Source organism: Cricetulus griseus, chromosome 7 (assembly GCF_003668045.3).
Source record: "Cricetulus griseus strain 17A/GY chromosome 7, alternate assembly CriGri-PICRH-1.0, whole genome shotgun sequence".
NCBI classification, from domain to species: domain Eukaryota; kingdom Metazoa; phylum Chordata; class Mammalia; order Rodentia; family Cricetidae; genus Cricetulus; species Cricetulus griseus.
Genome location: NC_048600.1, coordinates 68804605 through 68821957, shown reverse-complemented (window position 1 = coordinate 68821957; position 17353 = coordinate 68804605). Strand labels below are relative to the sequence as shown.

Here is a 17353-nt window from a genome sequence, read left to right as displayed (position 1 = left end):
TTTCTCTGTGCCAGTTTGTCTTCAGGTTGTTATACTCCTTACCTCATTGTAGTCCTCACATAATCTCTCAGAACTGGAGACTACCATTTTTTATTAAGATCTAAGGTATAAAGCTTAGGCAATCTGTTCAAATACACAGCTCTAACAGAGGCTAGCTATAAAACAGAAATGAACATGGAAGCGATTGAGCCTTTTATTTTGGTGAGGAATTCTCATGCTAAAACAGATCTGGGAGAAGATGGAAATTGTTCTGAGTTGCTATTCTTGCTGAGGGAGTAGGGAGACCCCTGAATTATAAAACAAAACAAAACAAAACATTCTTACTGTATCTTCCAGATTTTTTTCAAATTCTTCTAGAAATCGAGTCATAGCAGGATCACCTTCAAAATCATTAAAATGATTATTTACCCATAAGAGCACAATCCGGGTCACCTGTGGAATAGGAGAAAGCATGTGGTTATGTAAGACATTCCTCCTGTCTGGTCGGCCACTCTTGAGCTTCATTGTACATAAAAGGGTTGTTATAATAGAGAGGAGAGGCATGATTTAGTATCAACGCATGTTTCCTTTGGTTTTGAAAGAAGACATGGATTGGGATGTGTATTTCACACAGTGTGTTAAATACAAGCCCCTGTCTGTTTAAAGTGCAGGCACTCGTTTCAATCAGAACACATAATTAAAAGTGTTTCTACAATTAAGAATATACTTGAGCAAAATTTTTAAGAAAAACAAATCTAAAACTTCACCAAATGTCAAATTTTCAAAGTGGTGAGTTATTTTGTCCAACAGGTTAAGTAAAAAAAAATTAAGACATGTGGGTGAAAAGTGGTACACTTCATTTGGTTTTGAGTGGACTTCCATAGGTGCAATAATGGTGAACATATGCTTCTTGGCCATATATAAACTTGCTTCAGCTAAGTGTTTATTGGAGTCATTTATTCATTTTTCAATCATGTTGCTCATCTTTCTGCCCTTCAGTTCTAAGAGTTCTTCATGTATTTTGGTTAGCAGAGACTTATCAAATCTATGATTTGCAAATCGGTATGCTGTTTTTTTACATTTTTCTGCTTTTTCCATTTTCATATTTATGTGAGGTATGCATGTGCAGGTCTGAGGTTATTGTTGGGAATCATCCTCTATCATCTTCTACCTTATTCATTTCAATCAAACCCAGAGCTTGCTGATATGTTTTGTCTTGCAAGCTAGCTTGCACTCGAAGCCCCATTTCTACCTTCTGAGGCTGGAACTGTATGGCTGCCATGTCCACCTGGAATTTACATGGGATCTGAGTATACAAACCTGTTTTAATCCCTGGATCATCTTCCAAGGCCCTATATCTTGTGCTATTTTTTTTTTTTAAAGTATAGGCATTTTTATTTTTTTTTAATTATCTATTTTTATTTTATGTACATTGGTGTTTTGCCTTCATGAATGTGGGGTCTGAGTATACAAACCTGTTTTAATCCCTGGATCATCTTCCAAGGCCCTATCTTGTGCTTTTTTTTTTTTTTTTTTTTTTTAAAGTATAGGCATCTTTTTTTTAAATTATCTATTTTTATTTTATGTACATTGGTGTTTTGCCTTCATGAATGTCTGTAGGAGGGTGTCAAGTCCCCTGGAACAGGAGTTACAGTTGTGAGATGCCAAGTGGGTGCTGAGAATTGAACCCAGATCCTCTGGAAGAGCAGGCAGTGCTCTTAACCACTGAGTCATCTCTGCAGCCCCGTGCTTCTTGACAGTACCTTTTGATACAGAAAAAGGGTTTTAATACTGTAAGTTCTGTTTATCTGTTTTTTTTTTTTCCTTGCTTGTGCTTTGAGTGTCACATCTGTATAACTATTGCCAAACCCAAAGTCAATTTGTCTAAGAGCATTATAGTTTTACTTCCTAAAAAATATTTTCACAGCTGGGCAGTGGTGGCGCATGCCTTTAATACTAGTACTCGGGAGGCAGAGGCAGGTGGATCTCTGAGTTCAAGACCAGCCTGGTCTACAAGAGCTAGTTCCAGGACAGCCTCCAAAGCCACAGAGAAACCCTGTCTCAAAAAACCAAGAAAAAAAAATTTTTTTTTCATTTATTACTTACTGTGTATGTAAATGACATGTGTGTGGGATATATATGCCATGGTGTGTATTAAGGTGAGAGGACAATTTTGTGCAGCTGGTTCTCTTCTTTTACCTGTATGTACGTTCTGGGGTTTGAACTCAGGTCTCCAGGTTGTTATTCCTCAAAATCCACTAACCAGCTTCATGCTTCATCTGTCTGCACAAACTGCCTAATTTTTTGGCAAAACCCTAAATTACTACTATGGTTCCTGAGTTTACAGCTAGCCCTTAGTCTCACTTCAGTTTCTGATTTCTAGTTTGTATGCACTTTTCAAGGCACTGAGAAAATGACTGGACATATGTCTACACTAACTCACTAAGTTATTCAGGTAAGCTTTTTTTTTTCATGAAAACAACAACAAAAAACTCACATGTTCTATAAAGTGCAAAACTGTCTGTTAATAAAATTTAAAGGTTAAAGTTAAGTCCATGCCTTTTATATTTATAAACCAACCTTATCCCTTAAGCTGTCAATCTTAAACCACTCCAAAAGCTTGATTCCAACATCCAGAGGACTTTCAAGAAATGTCCTGTAAGTTAATAGGAAATCTTCTATATAAGTTGGGTCCACAATAGAATGTTCTTCTATCAAATGCATGATGAGACGCTCAGGTGTTGCCTAAAAATCCAATGAAATAAAAGGTTAAGACAAAACAAAACTCAAGAGTCAAGTTATGTATTCTCCTTTAAAGCCTACTGCTGGGAGACTATAGATCATAATTCAGAAGCAGCCAGAGGATTAGAGCTGAGATATGGTAGAGCGGTAAGCCCCCAGCAACATCTGTGCAGCTGTGCTTGTTTCTACTGGCATTCCATCCCCGAAGAGCCTAGGAAATTTACTGACTTGTCCCTTTGTATGGGCTGTTACTGTTACTTTTGCTACAATGGGGCATGTAATGACTGTCCAAGGGAAAGAAAACAGAAAGAAGTTATTAGTTAGGTAGTGCACACCTTTAATCCCCAAACTCAGAATGCAGAGGCAGATGGATTTATCTTTGTGAGTTTGAGGCCAGGCTGGTCTATACAGAGTGAGTTCTAGGATAGCCAGGGGTATACCTAGAAACCCTGTCTTGAAAAACAAATCACAACAAAAAGAGGAAGAAAGTAAGTAAGTAACCTTTCTTCCACATTTAATCTATCTCAAATTCTCTTCTGTCTCAGGCTATAGGAATAATATACAGGCATTTACTCTTTTAGTCTTCCTGCTTACTGTGCGTGAAATGACTAAATTCCTTACTGTTTGTACATTCAGCATTTAAAAGGCTATTCTACCTCAAAATTTATATATGTGTATATATAAAATAAAATACACGAACAAACATTTCCTATTGAGTTTCTGAACCAATGTTAAAAAATTTTTATTGACTATGCAGTTTTTTTTTCTAAATTTATTTGTTTATTTGTGTGAGTCTGTGTTATGTGGAAGTTAGAGGACAACCTTGAATATTGTTCCTCAAGCACTATCCTTTATTTTTTTGAGACAGAGTCTCACTAGCTCAGGATGTGCCAAGGCTAGTTAGCCAGCAAGTCTTACAAGCATATGCCATCATGCGTGGCTTTTTTTTTTTTTTGGAGGGGGGAAGTTAGTAGGTAGGGTGAGGTGTGCATGTGTGTGAGGTGTAGGTCAGAAGATGACATCTTCCTCAAACTGTAATTTTTTTTGAGACAGTCTTTCACCAACCTGGAGCTTACCAAGTGGTTGGATTGGCTGGCTAGCAAGCCACAGGAACCCTTGTCTCTGCCTCCCCAATGCAAGAATTACAGGTGTTCATAGTCACACCAAGTCCTCTCTCTCTTCTCCTTCTCTCCGAGACAGGTTTTGTGTTCCCTTGGCTGTCCTGGAACTCACTCTGTATACCAGGTTGGCTTTGAACTCAGAGATCCACCTGCCTCTGCCCCTCAAGAATTAAATGTGTGCATCATCACTACCGACCCTCACACCAGTTCACCAGTTTTTTTTTTTTTTTTTAAGAGATCTGAAATAAGATCCTTGTGCTTAAACAGCAAACACTTTACCAGTTGAGCCATCTCTCCAAACTCCTATGATTGGTTTTATAAAAATGGGTTCTGTGGATCAAACTCAGGTCCTCGGGTTTGCAAGATAAGCACTTATCAACTGTACTACCTTTGCAACTCTGCTCTGCTACCTTTTCAAAAGTGAGTTAATAAAACATAAAAAGAAAACAAATATTAAGTTGGATATAAAAAGCAGCTGTGGGGGATGGAGAAAATAGCTCAGTGGTTAAGAACACTTGCTGCTCTTAGAGAGGACTTGGGTTTGGTTCCTAGCACCCACATGGTGGTTCACAACCATCTCTAGCTCCAGTTCCAGTGGATCTCATGCCTTTTTATGTAGTCATGCCACACATGTGGTGTACAGACATAAAATAAATTTTAAAAATCTAACTGTGGCCCTTAAGTTCAAACACCAATTTGCTGCAACCATACAAATAATTAATTGATCATAACAGCTATATACAGTAAACACACATTGCTGTTCCCTTAGAATTTGTTTTCCAAGGGCACCCAATGCCAAAACGGCATATAAATCACTTCTCTTGAGGCACTCAGGAGTAAGAAAAGACTTTAATATAACCTACTTATGGCATAGAGACTATAGGTTATTCCTCTTCTTTTCTTACCATCAAAAATACTATAGGTTATTCCTCTTCTTTTCTTACCATCAAAAATACTAAGTCTAAGATTATCAAAATGGGTTTATTATTTAGGCTAATCATGGTAGGAAATTTATGTGGTCTTAGGATTTATAAACTAAGTCAGTGTCGCAACTGGTCAACCTTAAAGGAGATCATCATCCTGTTTGTCTACATCAGTAGATGAGAGTCCCTACAGAGTCTGGGCTATATTCAAAACTTTTAAAAGAGCTTATTATCATGCAGAAGTATGTCACAAATGTCCACACTAGTAACTAAGACAGTGGGATACTTGGAGAGAATATCCCACTCTGGATATTCTCCACTTGGATAAAAGGCAAAAGACATGCTTGGCACGGTAATATTGATATGGTAGAGACTGGTTAAAACCAGCAAATAATCAGGAGTAGATATTAATATACATGGAAGTAAAACATGAGAATTCTGTAAGACAGTATTAGAACTGTGTCATATAAACTCATGGTTGCATAATACAAAGTTGTTTATGTGCATTGATAATTACCATAAGTACCTGTTTTTCTAGTTCTGACTCTTGAGAAGCTGTAAATATACGATATAATGAATTCCCAGATCCTGGCTTATAAATGCTATCCTCCACTGGAAAGATCAAGAACTTTCTGGAGAAATGGCTGATTCCAGAGCAGAAGCAAAAAAAGTTCACGATAATCCTTCCTAACTTCCAGAAAACTAGAAAGAGCACAAAGAATGATGGGGGCATTTCAAAAGAATGCAAGAGTCAGCCTATAGAGCACTGGTTGGCATCTCAGAAAATTTTGAATATTAGAATAATACTAATAGCAAGGGAGTATGATACATAAGTCTATACTAAGCATAAATTAAAGAATGACAATTAGTAATTACAAGAGAAATTATGGTAGAAGGAAAACACCATTTTCAGCAGTAGTCATCACAGGTGGGAAGAAGTTTGTACCTAGCTGTTATTATCCACAAACTAGAGGTAGTATACTGATGATCATATCAGAACATCTCTTCATCAGGTACTCATCAATTATGAAATATCACAAATAATAACCTTATAGTAAAAAATCCGAACATGAGGTCATCAAGGTTAACTTCCCTAGAGGAAGGCTGTCAACACTGCACCAGATGCAAAGAGAAGAGAATTAATTATAGTGTATAATTCCTTATGGCAAACATAACTATAGCTTGATAATGGGTAAACTTGACAGGATATAAGACATGGATTCTTTTAAGTCTGCTGGGGATATGAATAACAAAGACCAAGCAACTGAAGTGGACCAAAGTGTCATGACAATGAAATACAACTATGTTCTTAGATAAGAACCCAGATGAGAAAAGAAAATGCAACATTACTGGGACCACTGATGAGAATTTACTAGGGACTTCAGGTTGCCTCTATTATCTTAGTAATGTGTACTTCATACTTGGAGAATTCTATGATGTTTATGTAGGTGTGCTCTGACTTTTAAGAATGATGAGACATTGCATTTGTAAAATGTCTCAAACAGTTAAAAAATAGATTGATGAAAATGGGGCAAATGCAATGAAATATTAAAAGTAGGGGAATCTAACTCAGAGAGTTATCTGTATTGTTCTTGAAACTTTTCTTTTTGTTCACGTGCCCATGAGCATGTGCAGGCTAAAGGCCAATTTCAGATGTCTGTCTTAACTGTTCTCCACCTTGTTTTGACACAGGGTCTCTCATGGAACCCCGAGCTTATCAACTCGACTAGACTAGCTGGCCACCGAGATAAGAGACCTTTCTGTCTGCTTCTCCACTGCTTCAATTAGAGGTGCAAACCAGTGCACCCAGCTTTTTACATGAGTTCTGGGGGAACAGACTCAAATTCCTATATTTGCACATGTGAGGCAAGCCTTTTACTAAACCAAGCCATCTCCGTACTCTAGTTCTTAAAACTTTTTGTAAGTTTGAACTATTAAAATAAAACAGTGGTCTTGCTGGGTGTGGTGGTATATGCCTTTAATCTCAGCACTCGGAGGCAGAGGCAGACAGATCTCTGAGTTCAAGGCCAGCCTGGTCTACAGAGTGAGCTCCAGGATAGCCAAAGCTACACAGAAAAACTGTCTCAAAAACAAAATAAAAAAAAAAATAGGGGTCTTTGCCAAAGATAAAATGATAAGTAATATGCATTAGCTTATGCATTCTATTTGTATATTTTTCTTTCTTCTTCTTATTTATTTTTTTTAAAGACCCCTGATGCTCTTGTCTCTGCCTTCTAAATGCTGGGATTATTACAGTAGTAATTTCCTTATACTAGGAAACAGCTTTAAGAATTCAGTTCCCAAGGAAGAACTGATATGACATCAGACTCATATTTCCTCTCTAAGCTACTAAGTTGTCTATATGTCAACTAATAACAGCATACTTTGTAAATAAGGTTAGCTTAAAAAGAGAAACATGTATGTGTTTTAAACTATACTTGCTTTACTTTACATCTAGAGGTTTTCAAATGGACAGAAATGACAAAGAGTAAAACACATAGAAGGGAATATGGAGAATGCTGCTTTGACTGTATTTATGCTAAAGCTTCAGATTTACCTCACTCAGTCATAATTTTACTTCCTGTGTCTCTTTCATTTTCAATTTAAAGTTCAGAGAAGCCACAGCTGATTTCAATGCTAGCAAGAGCATTGTGTCTTTGTGGCTAGTTTTTAACTTTCCTATTATTGTGTATCTCTAATACTGCTTGCTTTCTTTTCATAAGACCAATGCCCACCATCAAGGGCTTATACATTTAAGAAGAAAAGATTTGGCCAGTATAATCTAAAATAATATTGCATCAATTTGGAGATTAAATGGCAGTAAGTATCCATCATTCAAATGTATAATGACCAGTTGAAAAAGGGACAGAATACTCAATACACTCACTGAATCATACATCAATACGTTAGTGAAGAATTTTACATTATTCAAAAAAGTGGTTTAATGCCTTTTAATTTTTAAAGCAAGATGAAAGATTTCAATGAAGTTGCTAGAATAAGAAGTAAAAACAAGCCTAGCAGTGGTAGCAAATGCCTTTAATCACAGCACATGGGAGGTAGAGATAGGCAGATCTCTGAGTTCAAGGCCAGCTTGGTCTACAAGCAAGTTCCAGGGCAGCCAGGGCTACACAGAGAAACCCTGCCTCAAAAAAAAAAAAAAAAAAAAAAAAAAAAAAAAAAAAAAATCAACCAACCCATCCACCCACCCAGCAAAAATACCCACCTTGATTACAATGTGTCCTTTCCTGGTTCCACTCCGGTCTAGTTCTCGGTGCTCATGTACCATGACAATTTCTCCTTCTTCCTCAACTTTATGGGTATTTTTTTCCACATGATTTAAAATTCTCCAATAATCCTGTTGGGCTATACAGACAAACTGTCCAAGAACAATATGGGAACAGTTAATGAACCTATAATACATAAACACATCACTATGCACCAAGGCAGAGCACAAAGGTAAGAAATCAGGCGGCATCAGTTCTTTCTCATTCAATTTGTTTAAACTTAAACAAAAATCAGAGACCAAAGTGGAATCATCTGAATTCTGCTGTAAAAGGAGAAGTGAACATGTACTTCTCTTAAACAGACATTATGCAAAGAAAACACGAAGCAGGAGTAAGTCAGAAACAAACAACTCACAAGTTCCTATTTCCTTCCTTTAAAAACAGAAAGATCCTGAACTGGATAATAAAACTTTGAATGTTCAAACAAACTAACATTTATTTGGAACATTCTCTTACAAATTTATACTTTGTTCAATTTAACAAAATTTGAGACATATAAAACCTACTTTCTCTTGTCAACTGTAGACACTGGAAAATCCTGATTCTCAACTAAAGCTGTCTTATTTTCAGGAAGAAAAAGAAAATAGCTTAGCCATTTTCAGTCAAAAGATGAGAAAACACTGAGCAGAGGTCAGCTCACCTGACAATCATCAACTTTGGTCCTGACAACTCCATGCATGTGCTGCTTATCTAACGTGGGGACAATTCCAAAACTATTTCCCATGAAGAGATTTTCAATTTTCCCATCTGGATGAGTAATTTCTACAGTACCATTTAAAATGACATACCACGAGTCAAGCTACAAAGGAAAATAAAGGTGTTAGAACCTTCTAAAAAAGACAGTTGTAAGATACCTTTGAACAACAATTTAGCAAAATACATCAAATACATAACTTAAAAAAGAAAAAGAAGACCTAGCTCTATTATTCAGTAATTAGTCATTAACACCCTATGCTTTGTCTACACAAAACAACTGGTTTCTTTCACTTTCTTCTTTTAGTCACCAATTACTTCCATAACTGGCCAGTTTCTCTGACACAAAATACTGTAATGTTTAAGGGCATAATTCTTGTTTTAAAAACTATTTTATGCTCATGAACATTTGCCTACATGTACGTATGTGCACAACATTGTGTCCTAGGAGGCCAGATATGGGCTTCATACTCTCTGAAACTGTACTCCAGACAACTATGAGCTGTCCCCTGGATGCTGGGAACTGACTTCCTATCCTTTCTAAGCACCCAATGCTCTCAACTGCTAAGCCATCTATCAGAAGCACAAATTCTTAGAAACTTAATCCAGAACCTGTCACTGACCAACACAGTGACTTTCACCAAGTTATTTAATGCCCCCAGGCTTCAGTTTATTGCCAAAATGGCTGTAAAAAGGTAATATAGATGGTCAATTTAATACAGATCAAATACTTAGAACAGTATACAACGTAAGTCATTCTAGTAATTAACTTTAAAAAATTACCAAAAGCCTGAATCTTAAGTCATGTGTAACAAAATGTCCTAAATTTGTGTTAATATTAAAAAATTCATTTATATGAAATCATTTAATAGGAAGATATATTTTTATTCTATTTTAATTTATTTTTGGTGTGTGTGCACTCACACGTGTGCTACAATGTTTGTGTGGAGGCTAGAGGAAAAATAGTGGGAACTGGTTCTCTCCTACTCTGTGAGTACCAGGGATGGGATATAGGTCAGGCTTGGCGGCAAGTGCCTTTTACCCATCTTGCTGGCCTGGGGGATGCTATACATAATACATACATATATACATACATACATGCATTTTAATTTCAAAGATTTAGTTTATGTGTCTGAATGTTTTACCTGTATGGAGATATATGTACCACATGTATGACTGTTGGATCCCTTGTAACTGGGGTTATGGATGGTTGTAAGTGATGGGAATCGAGTCTGGGTCTTCTGAAAGAGCAACAAATGCTCCTAACCACTGAGTCATCTCTCTAGTGCAGAGTTATATTTTTAAAGTATGCTGTGTATCAGTGAAAGAACACTTATTCTTTAATAACCACCCTTTCTTACTAAACTTACAATGCCATTTAAAGAACATTTAGGACTGTCATTCTGAGTGATAACTAGGTAAAAAAGAACAATTTTTTTGAAAGTCTATGTTTTTTTTGTTACGGAACTACAAGACACAGTAGGATTTATAGATTACATATAAACTAAAGAGGGGAAACTGTCTTTTCCCAACTTCCATATTCCTATGTCTACAGAAGTATTTAGTAGGAAGCTGAGAAACAACACATTTTTGTTTGAAACAAAGTCTCTATGTAGCCCTGGCTGTCCAGACTAGTCTTGAACACACAGAGATCTACTAGTCTGCCTCTCTAGTACTGGGATTAGTGTGCAACTTGCCCAACCAGACAAAGAAAAGCTGCTTAAAATCCTATTGTCTATATAGTTTTTATTTATTGTTTGTGCACATGTACATAATTTTAAGCTGTTCAAATACATTTATTCTGCCTTTGAGTATATGTATTTTTACATGTATGTAGACATGTCTGTGCATGTGGATAACAGAGGTCAACCTCAAGTGCTGTCTACCCTGGTTTATTTTTGCTTGTGTATGTGTGGGTGCAGGTTCACATATGTGCTGGCATATGTGAACATATTCACTGGGAGGCCAGAGGACAATTCTAGCTATCTTTCTGTAGATACTATTTATACTTAATTCTTTTAGAAAGGGTCTTTTTATCCTAGAGCTTGCCAAGCAGGCTTGGCTGGTTGGCTGACGAGCCTCAGGGAACTTTAGGTGTCTACCTCCTCAGTGCTAAGTTTACAGGTGCATGCCATCACATCCAGCTTTTGTTGTAGTTTCTGGGGACTACACTTGGGTGGCAAATACTGTGTTCTCTCTAGTGCCTATCTTGTCTTTAAAAAGAAAAACTATACTTATCTATCTCCTCCAACTTCCTGGGGATGTTTATCCTACTTACTAGATATAGGACTAACACATGTAAATAAAGCTGGAAAAGACCTTTGCCCCCAAAAGAATTCTGAGCAATTTAAAAGAAGAGAGTGAAGGTGTGAAGTACATAGCTCAGTGGAACATCACTTGTCTAGTGTGCTGGGTTTCATCCCCAGAATCACAAAGAATAACTGAGAATGCTATAATCTTTTATCCCACAGTTTATGTAGTCATTTGGTAAGCTATTGCTTGTTCTTAAACGGTACTTTGGCATACTCAGTTCTTTCTATTACAAATACGTAATGAGCATCTTTTGATATAACTTGAGATTGTTATTATATTTTAAGGAGAGACACCAGTTAAGTAGAACAGCAGGTTAGAGACTGTGAATATAGTAGGGCCCACATTAAGAATTTCTAGATCCCAGCACTTCTGAGGCAGAGGCAGGTGGATCTGAGTTCGAGGCCAGCCTGGTCTATAAAGCTAGTTCCAGGACAGCCAGAGCTGTTACATAGATAAACCCGGTCTCAAAAAACCATAAAATGAATTTTCAGGATTGTTAAAACAATTTACCTATAGTATTAAACATTGGTAATTCACTTCTCAGCATCAATCTCATAGTTGTGTTTTATCAGTCCCACTACAGCAGGAATTCTCAACCTGTGGGTTGCAACTCTTTCACAGGGGTTGCCTAAGATCCTCAGAAAACAGCTATTTATATTACAGTTCATAACAGTAGCAAACTTACAGTTATGAAGTAGCAGCAAAAATAATTTTATGGTTGGGGCGGTCACTATAACACTGCAAGAGTGGCGCATTGAGAAGGTTGAGAATCACTGCACTATGGCCTTGTCACATCCCTAGGAGGGAGGCATCAGCACCAATACACTGTCCCTCCCTCTTTCAATTCTTATCACAGACAACGAACATTTTCAACAACAACAATAACATACATGTACATGTACAAATGAACAGCAATGAAGGCTTCTTTAAAGAGTTCTATCTAATTTTTAAAAATTGGTTCAATTATTGATTGAATACCTCTTCTGCATGAAGCCCATTGCTGTGACACCAACAGTTAAAAAATGAAAAGCAAGATTACAAAACAAAAACCACATATACAAAAGCAACAACCTTTCTCTTCAAAAGTTAACTACCAACAGGTGGTAGTGTTGCATGCCTTTAATTCCTTCTACTCAAGAGGTAGAAGCAGGCAGATCTCTAAGAGGTCAAGGCCATCCTGGTCTACCGAGTGAATTCCAGGACAGCTAAAACTACTGCACAGAGAAATCCTGCCTTGAAAACACAAAAGATAAAAACAAACAAACAAACAAAACCAAACAACAAAAACCTACCTTGACTCAGTATGCACTCAAAAATACTTTAAACTCAAAATCTTGGATTTATACAAGCTTAAAGAAATTAATGAATTACTTGCCGACCTACCTCTTGCCCATCTTCAAGAATAACAGCCCCAGCCTGCTCCACTACTTCAAAAATCATGACAGAGCAGAGCTCTCTCCTTACAGACATAGTCATGTTTGCAAAGGCAGGGAGCTGGTGCATGAACTCAAGTAACTGTTCTATAAGAAAACAGAAATTCTAGTATAAAGATCAAGGATACTACTTTTACAACAAATTCTATAATTCAGTATTCTATTTGTTAATCAACTTAGGAACTTATACTGATAAAGAAAGAAAAATCAAGATACCATCATGTCACAGCCATTCACATAAACAAAACAACAAAACCAAATAGGGACTGGAGAGACAGCTAAGTGGTTAGGGGCTACTGGCTGTTCTTCCAGGGAATCTGTGTTCAATTCCCAGAACCTATACGGTAGCTCACAATTGTCTGTAATTCTAATTCTGGAGGATCTGAAAACCCCCTACTGACTTTTACAGCACTACGTACACATGATGCACAGATACACATGCAGGCAAAATAAGTATCACATTAAAAAAATAATTTAAAAACCCAGTTATTTAGTAGGTAATATGTGTGCACATAAACATCATTCAAAAACAGAGAATCAGGAAATAACACAGGTTCAAACAGTTGTAACACTGGTGATTTGCTTAGCTGGAGATGCCACATGATTGGTGGTGCAGTTTAGTGCTGCTCTTTGATTTCCAAAAACCCTTTTGTCTATTTTTAGGCTAGAATTTTCTTTTTCTTAATTTTACTGGCATATGTCAGTCAATAAATTAGGGAACTAAGGTGAACTATAGCTCAAGATTTATTACAACAATTACTTATTACTAAATGCTTATGGGTTTCTGAGGCTATTTTTTGGTAAAAACATATGAGTAATAAAGATAAATACAAGGGAAACACACATACATCCTTAGTTAAGTTAAACAAGCTGCAATATAAATGGCCATACAAAGAATCTCACAGGTAATCAGAATGAAATAAACTTCAAATTTTAAAAAAAACTTCACAAAACTAGCATAGTGCCTGTGTGGACATTTTCAGCTTGAGTCTAAACAGTGACTATTTAATAATAGTCTATCTTTATAATGGCAGGGAACATTCAAATACTGATTATTGTTGATGAAAGTTATGATTTTTACTAGCATTGACTTCTAATGTTAACAGTAATGACCATAAAAAGAAAATCCAAGATAAAATCTTAACTGAACAATAGCAATATGTAAGTGACACTAAGTAAACTTAGTTCCTTAAAGATATATCAGCACCTTCAGAATTCAAATTTTCAGTTAAAATACAGTATTAACTAGTTCTGTAAGAAATTAAGAAATATGCAAAAAATTTTTATCTACAGTTTTAATGTACACACACACAAATGAAGGTGACACAGATATATCTGAAATTGATTTGAAAACTACTTCATAAACTCTAGACACAACTCCAGTGAGCTTTAAATGTCTTATGAACATAAAGAGAAAAATCATTATCATGAAATTAATGGTTTTATTTTATAAACACTCACAGCAAGTCTTAACAATGGCTCTTAATGACCAGGCATCTTGTTACTGATGTTCAGGTATAGTCTTTTGCAAACATTGTCTCAGTTTTGCATGGTGTAATAGCTGGAGCAGAAGTGATGATGGTCATAAAAGACACTGGGACATATTCACCCTTGGCTTACCCACACTAGAGGAGAGCTACTGCCACGATGTCAGGGTGAATAAATGGCTACAAGACTACATAGCATAGAACTGAGGTCTTGTGCCAGAAGCCTTGGGAGTAGGTCATCTTGGACATAATATTCTCATGTACTCCAGTGAAGACTCAGATGACTAAAGCCTGAACGTACATTCTGACTAGGAAATAATAAATGTATGTTGTTTTACGAAGTTAAGCTTTGGTGCAACATATTATGTGGCAACAGAGCATTCAGCATATAATGTTAAAATGCACATTTGAACACATGTATTTCTTTATTTTTATGTTTTTTATTTGTTTGTTTTTTTTCCAAGACAGGGTTTTTCTGTGGAGTCCTGGCTGGCCTTGAACACGTGTATTCCTTACCAATATCATCATCAGTTTTGTCTGCAGGTTCCTTTTCAAGACACTCTCGAACAAGATCTCGACCCTGCAGTGGATCTGTTCGATCAATCTCCTCTTCCTCATCTTCTTCATCCTCAGAATCAACAGGTCCTTCTGGAAGACGTGTTAAGTCTACATCTCCTACTTCACTTTCTGTAGCCTATATAGAAAGAAATTTCAATGAATAATTTCATGCTAAAAATATTATACCTCACAATGTAAATTGACCAAAATGGCCTCAAACGTCAAATATAAGAAACAAGGCAACCATGGTAAGATACTTATTTATAAAACATTGTTCTACCTAAAATGCAGGCCTATCTTTTTTCTGCTTTCTTCTGTGTTATATACATGATAAGTCAGATCCAGTTAAATATAAGACACAAACACCAATAAATGTATTAGTAATTGTTCTCCAATAAACACTTTTCTTAAAGCAAAGCTTTTTAAAACAGGAGGTAAAAGATGAAGCAGTGCCTATTAATACGTGCTGCTTATTGTGAAAAATGTTAATCTTTTTTTAAAAACAATATTATTCTTTCATCATAAAGATACAATGCCTAATAAAACAGGCAAACATGGAGATTAAGAGCAGGAGTTTGAAAAAAGGCACAATAGCACTAAAAAGTTCTAACATTGATATAAAAACCAAAGAAATACCACCACATTCTAATAGTTTACTGGGCTTTAAAAAATTTGCAAAGAACAAAGATTATTCAATTTCTAAAAATCAACCTAACAACTACAACTTTGGAAACATCAATGTTTGCTTATCCTAGAAACTAGCAGGTTTTAAAAACTGTCATTCACAGAAAATAAAGATATCTTTTCAAAAGTAAAAACTGATTAGGTAATACTCTTGAATATTAAAGCAGATACAGAAAGAATGAGTTTAGCACAAGAATTCCATAAATAATACATATAAGCACCCTAAGATGAGTACTAGTAAAGATTATGACAGCTTCACCTAAAATCTTACTTTTTTTTTTTTTTTTTCAAGACAGGGTTTCTCTGTGCAGCTTTGGAGGCTGTTCTGGAACTAGCTCTTGTAGACCTGGTCTCTAACTCACAGAGATCCATCCACCTTTGCCTCCTCGAGTGCTGGAATTAAAGGTGTGCACCACCACCGCCCAGCAAGATCTTATATTCTTTTGATACTCTTTCATAGTCATTTATTCTCTATATTAACCTCTTCCCTGAGCACAAAGACTCAGGGAATATGACAGAATAGGGGACAGAAGAAATGTACAGACAGAAAATGGGGAGGAGTGCTGATATACTTCCTTTGTATATAACATGTTGCACTCATGAACTCACATCAACTGTGGTTACATGCTTAAGACATATACAAGATCAAGACAGTTAAAATAGCCAGTATAACATACTATCCTTATTTAGAAAAGTATTTTGGAATAAAATTAAAAGTCAGTACAGAGGTCCCACCCATAGCTGAGGAGCTATAAGGAGCAGTAGAAAAGTCACTTTTCTAAGAGGGGTAGCCACTGGCAGGTTCCTTATGCTGCAGTAGACAATCTCACAACCTTGTACACATGGCAGCACTAACGAAGCTCAGGCTCAGGACATGTGCATGTGGATGTGTGTGTGTGTGCGCGCCTGCAGATTTTTTTTTTTTTAAGAGGGAAGGAGACATACTAGGGGAAAAGACAGGAAGAGGTGGCAGGAGCGGTTGGGGAGCAGTTAAGTTTAAGATGAATTGTGAATTGTGACCATCAATGAAAGCTTCAAAGAGTAAAAAATATGAACAAAATTAAAAATGAATAGGAAGAGAAGAGGCAGGGAAATGGGAAGGAGAATTCTGAGTAAGAGAAGCAGAGCCAGAAAGAGCAATGAAGCAACAGAAATTCAGTATGCCAGACAGAGAAAGAAAGATTACCAGCAACAGTACCACAGAGAAAGATGAAGGGGAAACGGGCAAACCAGAGGGAATGCCAAATGATCAGAGACAGACAGGAAAGGGAGCCCTTCTGCGAGTATAATCTCCCTGCTGTCAGAAATGTTTTCACTTTCTCTTCGGGTCAGCACATTATTCTTTTGGCCTTTGTTAATTGAAGTTAGGGCTCTGGTAACAACAACCCAGTCTTGTTTTATGCACAATTTATACCGCCTTTAGATTCCTACATACCTTTAAGTGGTTAATAATTCAGACTAAATACACAACTTGAGACCCTTTGAGACTAGAAAAGCTGCTATGGCCTGGGCCCAGTTCCCTTTTTTCCTTTTTGAGACAGGGTTTCATGTTCCCAGATGAACCTCAAACTCAAGACGTGTAGCCAAGAATGCCCTTAAACTTCTGATCCTCTTGCTGCTACTTGGGATTATAAATATGTGCTACTATGTTCAGTTTATGAAGTGCTAAGATTGAATCCAACATGTTAGGTAACCTCTCTAACTGAGCTATATCCCCAGATGTATCGTCATTTTCAATAGTGCTAAGCATCAAATACAGGGCCACCCAAGGCTCCTCTAGCCAAGGCATGTTCCCCATACCCTAAAATTTTTTACTCAGTTATTTTTATTATATGTGCATGTTTTGGCTGTATTGTAAGTTAACTGCATGCATGCCTAGTGTCCACAGAGGCTAAAAGGAGGCTATTGATAGTCATGAACTGTTATATGGGAGCTGCGAATCAAACCTACAAGTGCTTTTAACCATGGAGCCACCTCTCTAATACCCTACAATTTTTTTCTTTTTCTTTTTTGAGACAGGGTTTTTCTGTGTAACCTGTCTTTCCTGGAACTCACTTTATAGATCAGGCTGGCCTCAAACTCACTTAAAAATTCTTAATAGAAAGAAATTTTAACTTCAAGATGATGGTATTAGGG

The 17353-nt window shown here is 36.6% G+C and overlaps 1 protein-coding gene across 11 annotated transcripts in view; it reads right to left on the bottom strand.

The window, feature by feature from the left end:
- The window catches only part of Rapgef6 (Rap guanine nucleotide exchange factor 6), a 187270-nt gene that overhangs the window by 67780 nt on the left and 102137 nt on the right, over positions 1-17353 (bottom strand). For all 11 annotated transcript variants that reach the window (XM_035447727.1, XM_035447724.1, XM_035447722.1 and 8 more), the window contains 6 exons: positions 14492-14669; positions 12439-12575; positions 8690-8848; positions 7989-8141; positions 2560-2724; positions 325-432 (listed from right to left, as the gene is read on the bottom strand). In XM_035447727.1, the coding sequence (XP_035303618.1) occupies positions 325-432; positions 2560-2724; positions 7989-8141; positions 8690-8848; positions 12439-12575; positions 14492-14669 (900 nt within the window). The remainder of the gene's footprint in view (positions 1-324; positions 433-2559; positions 2725-7988; positions 8142-8689; positions 8849-12438; positions 12576-14491; positions 14670-17353) is intronic.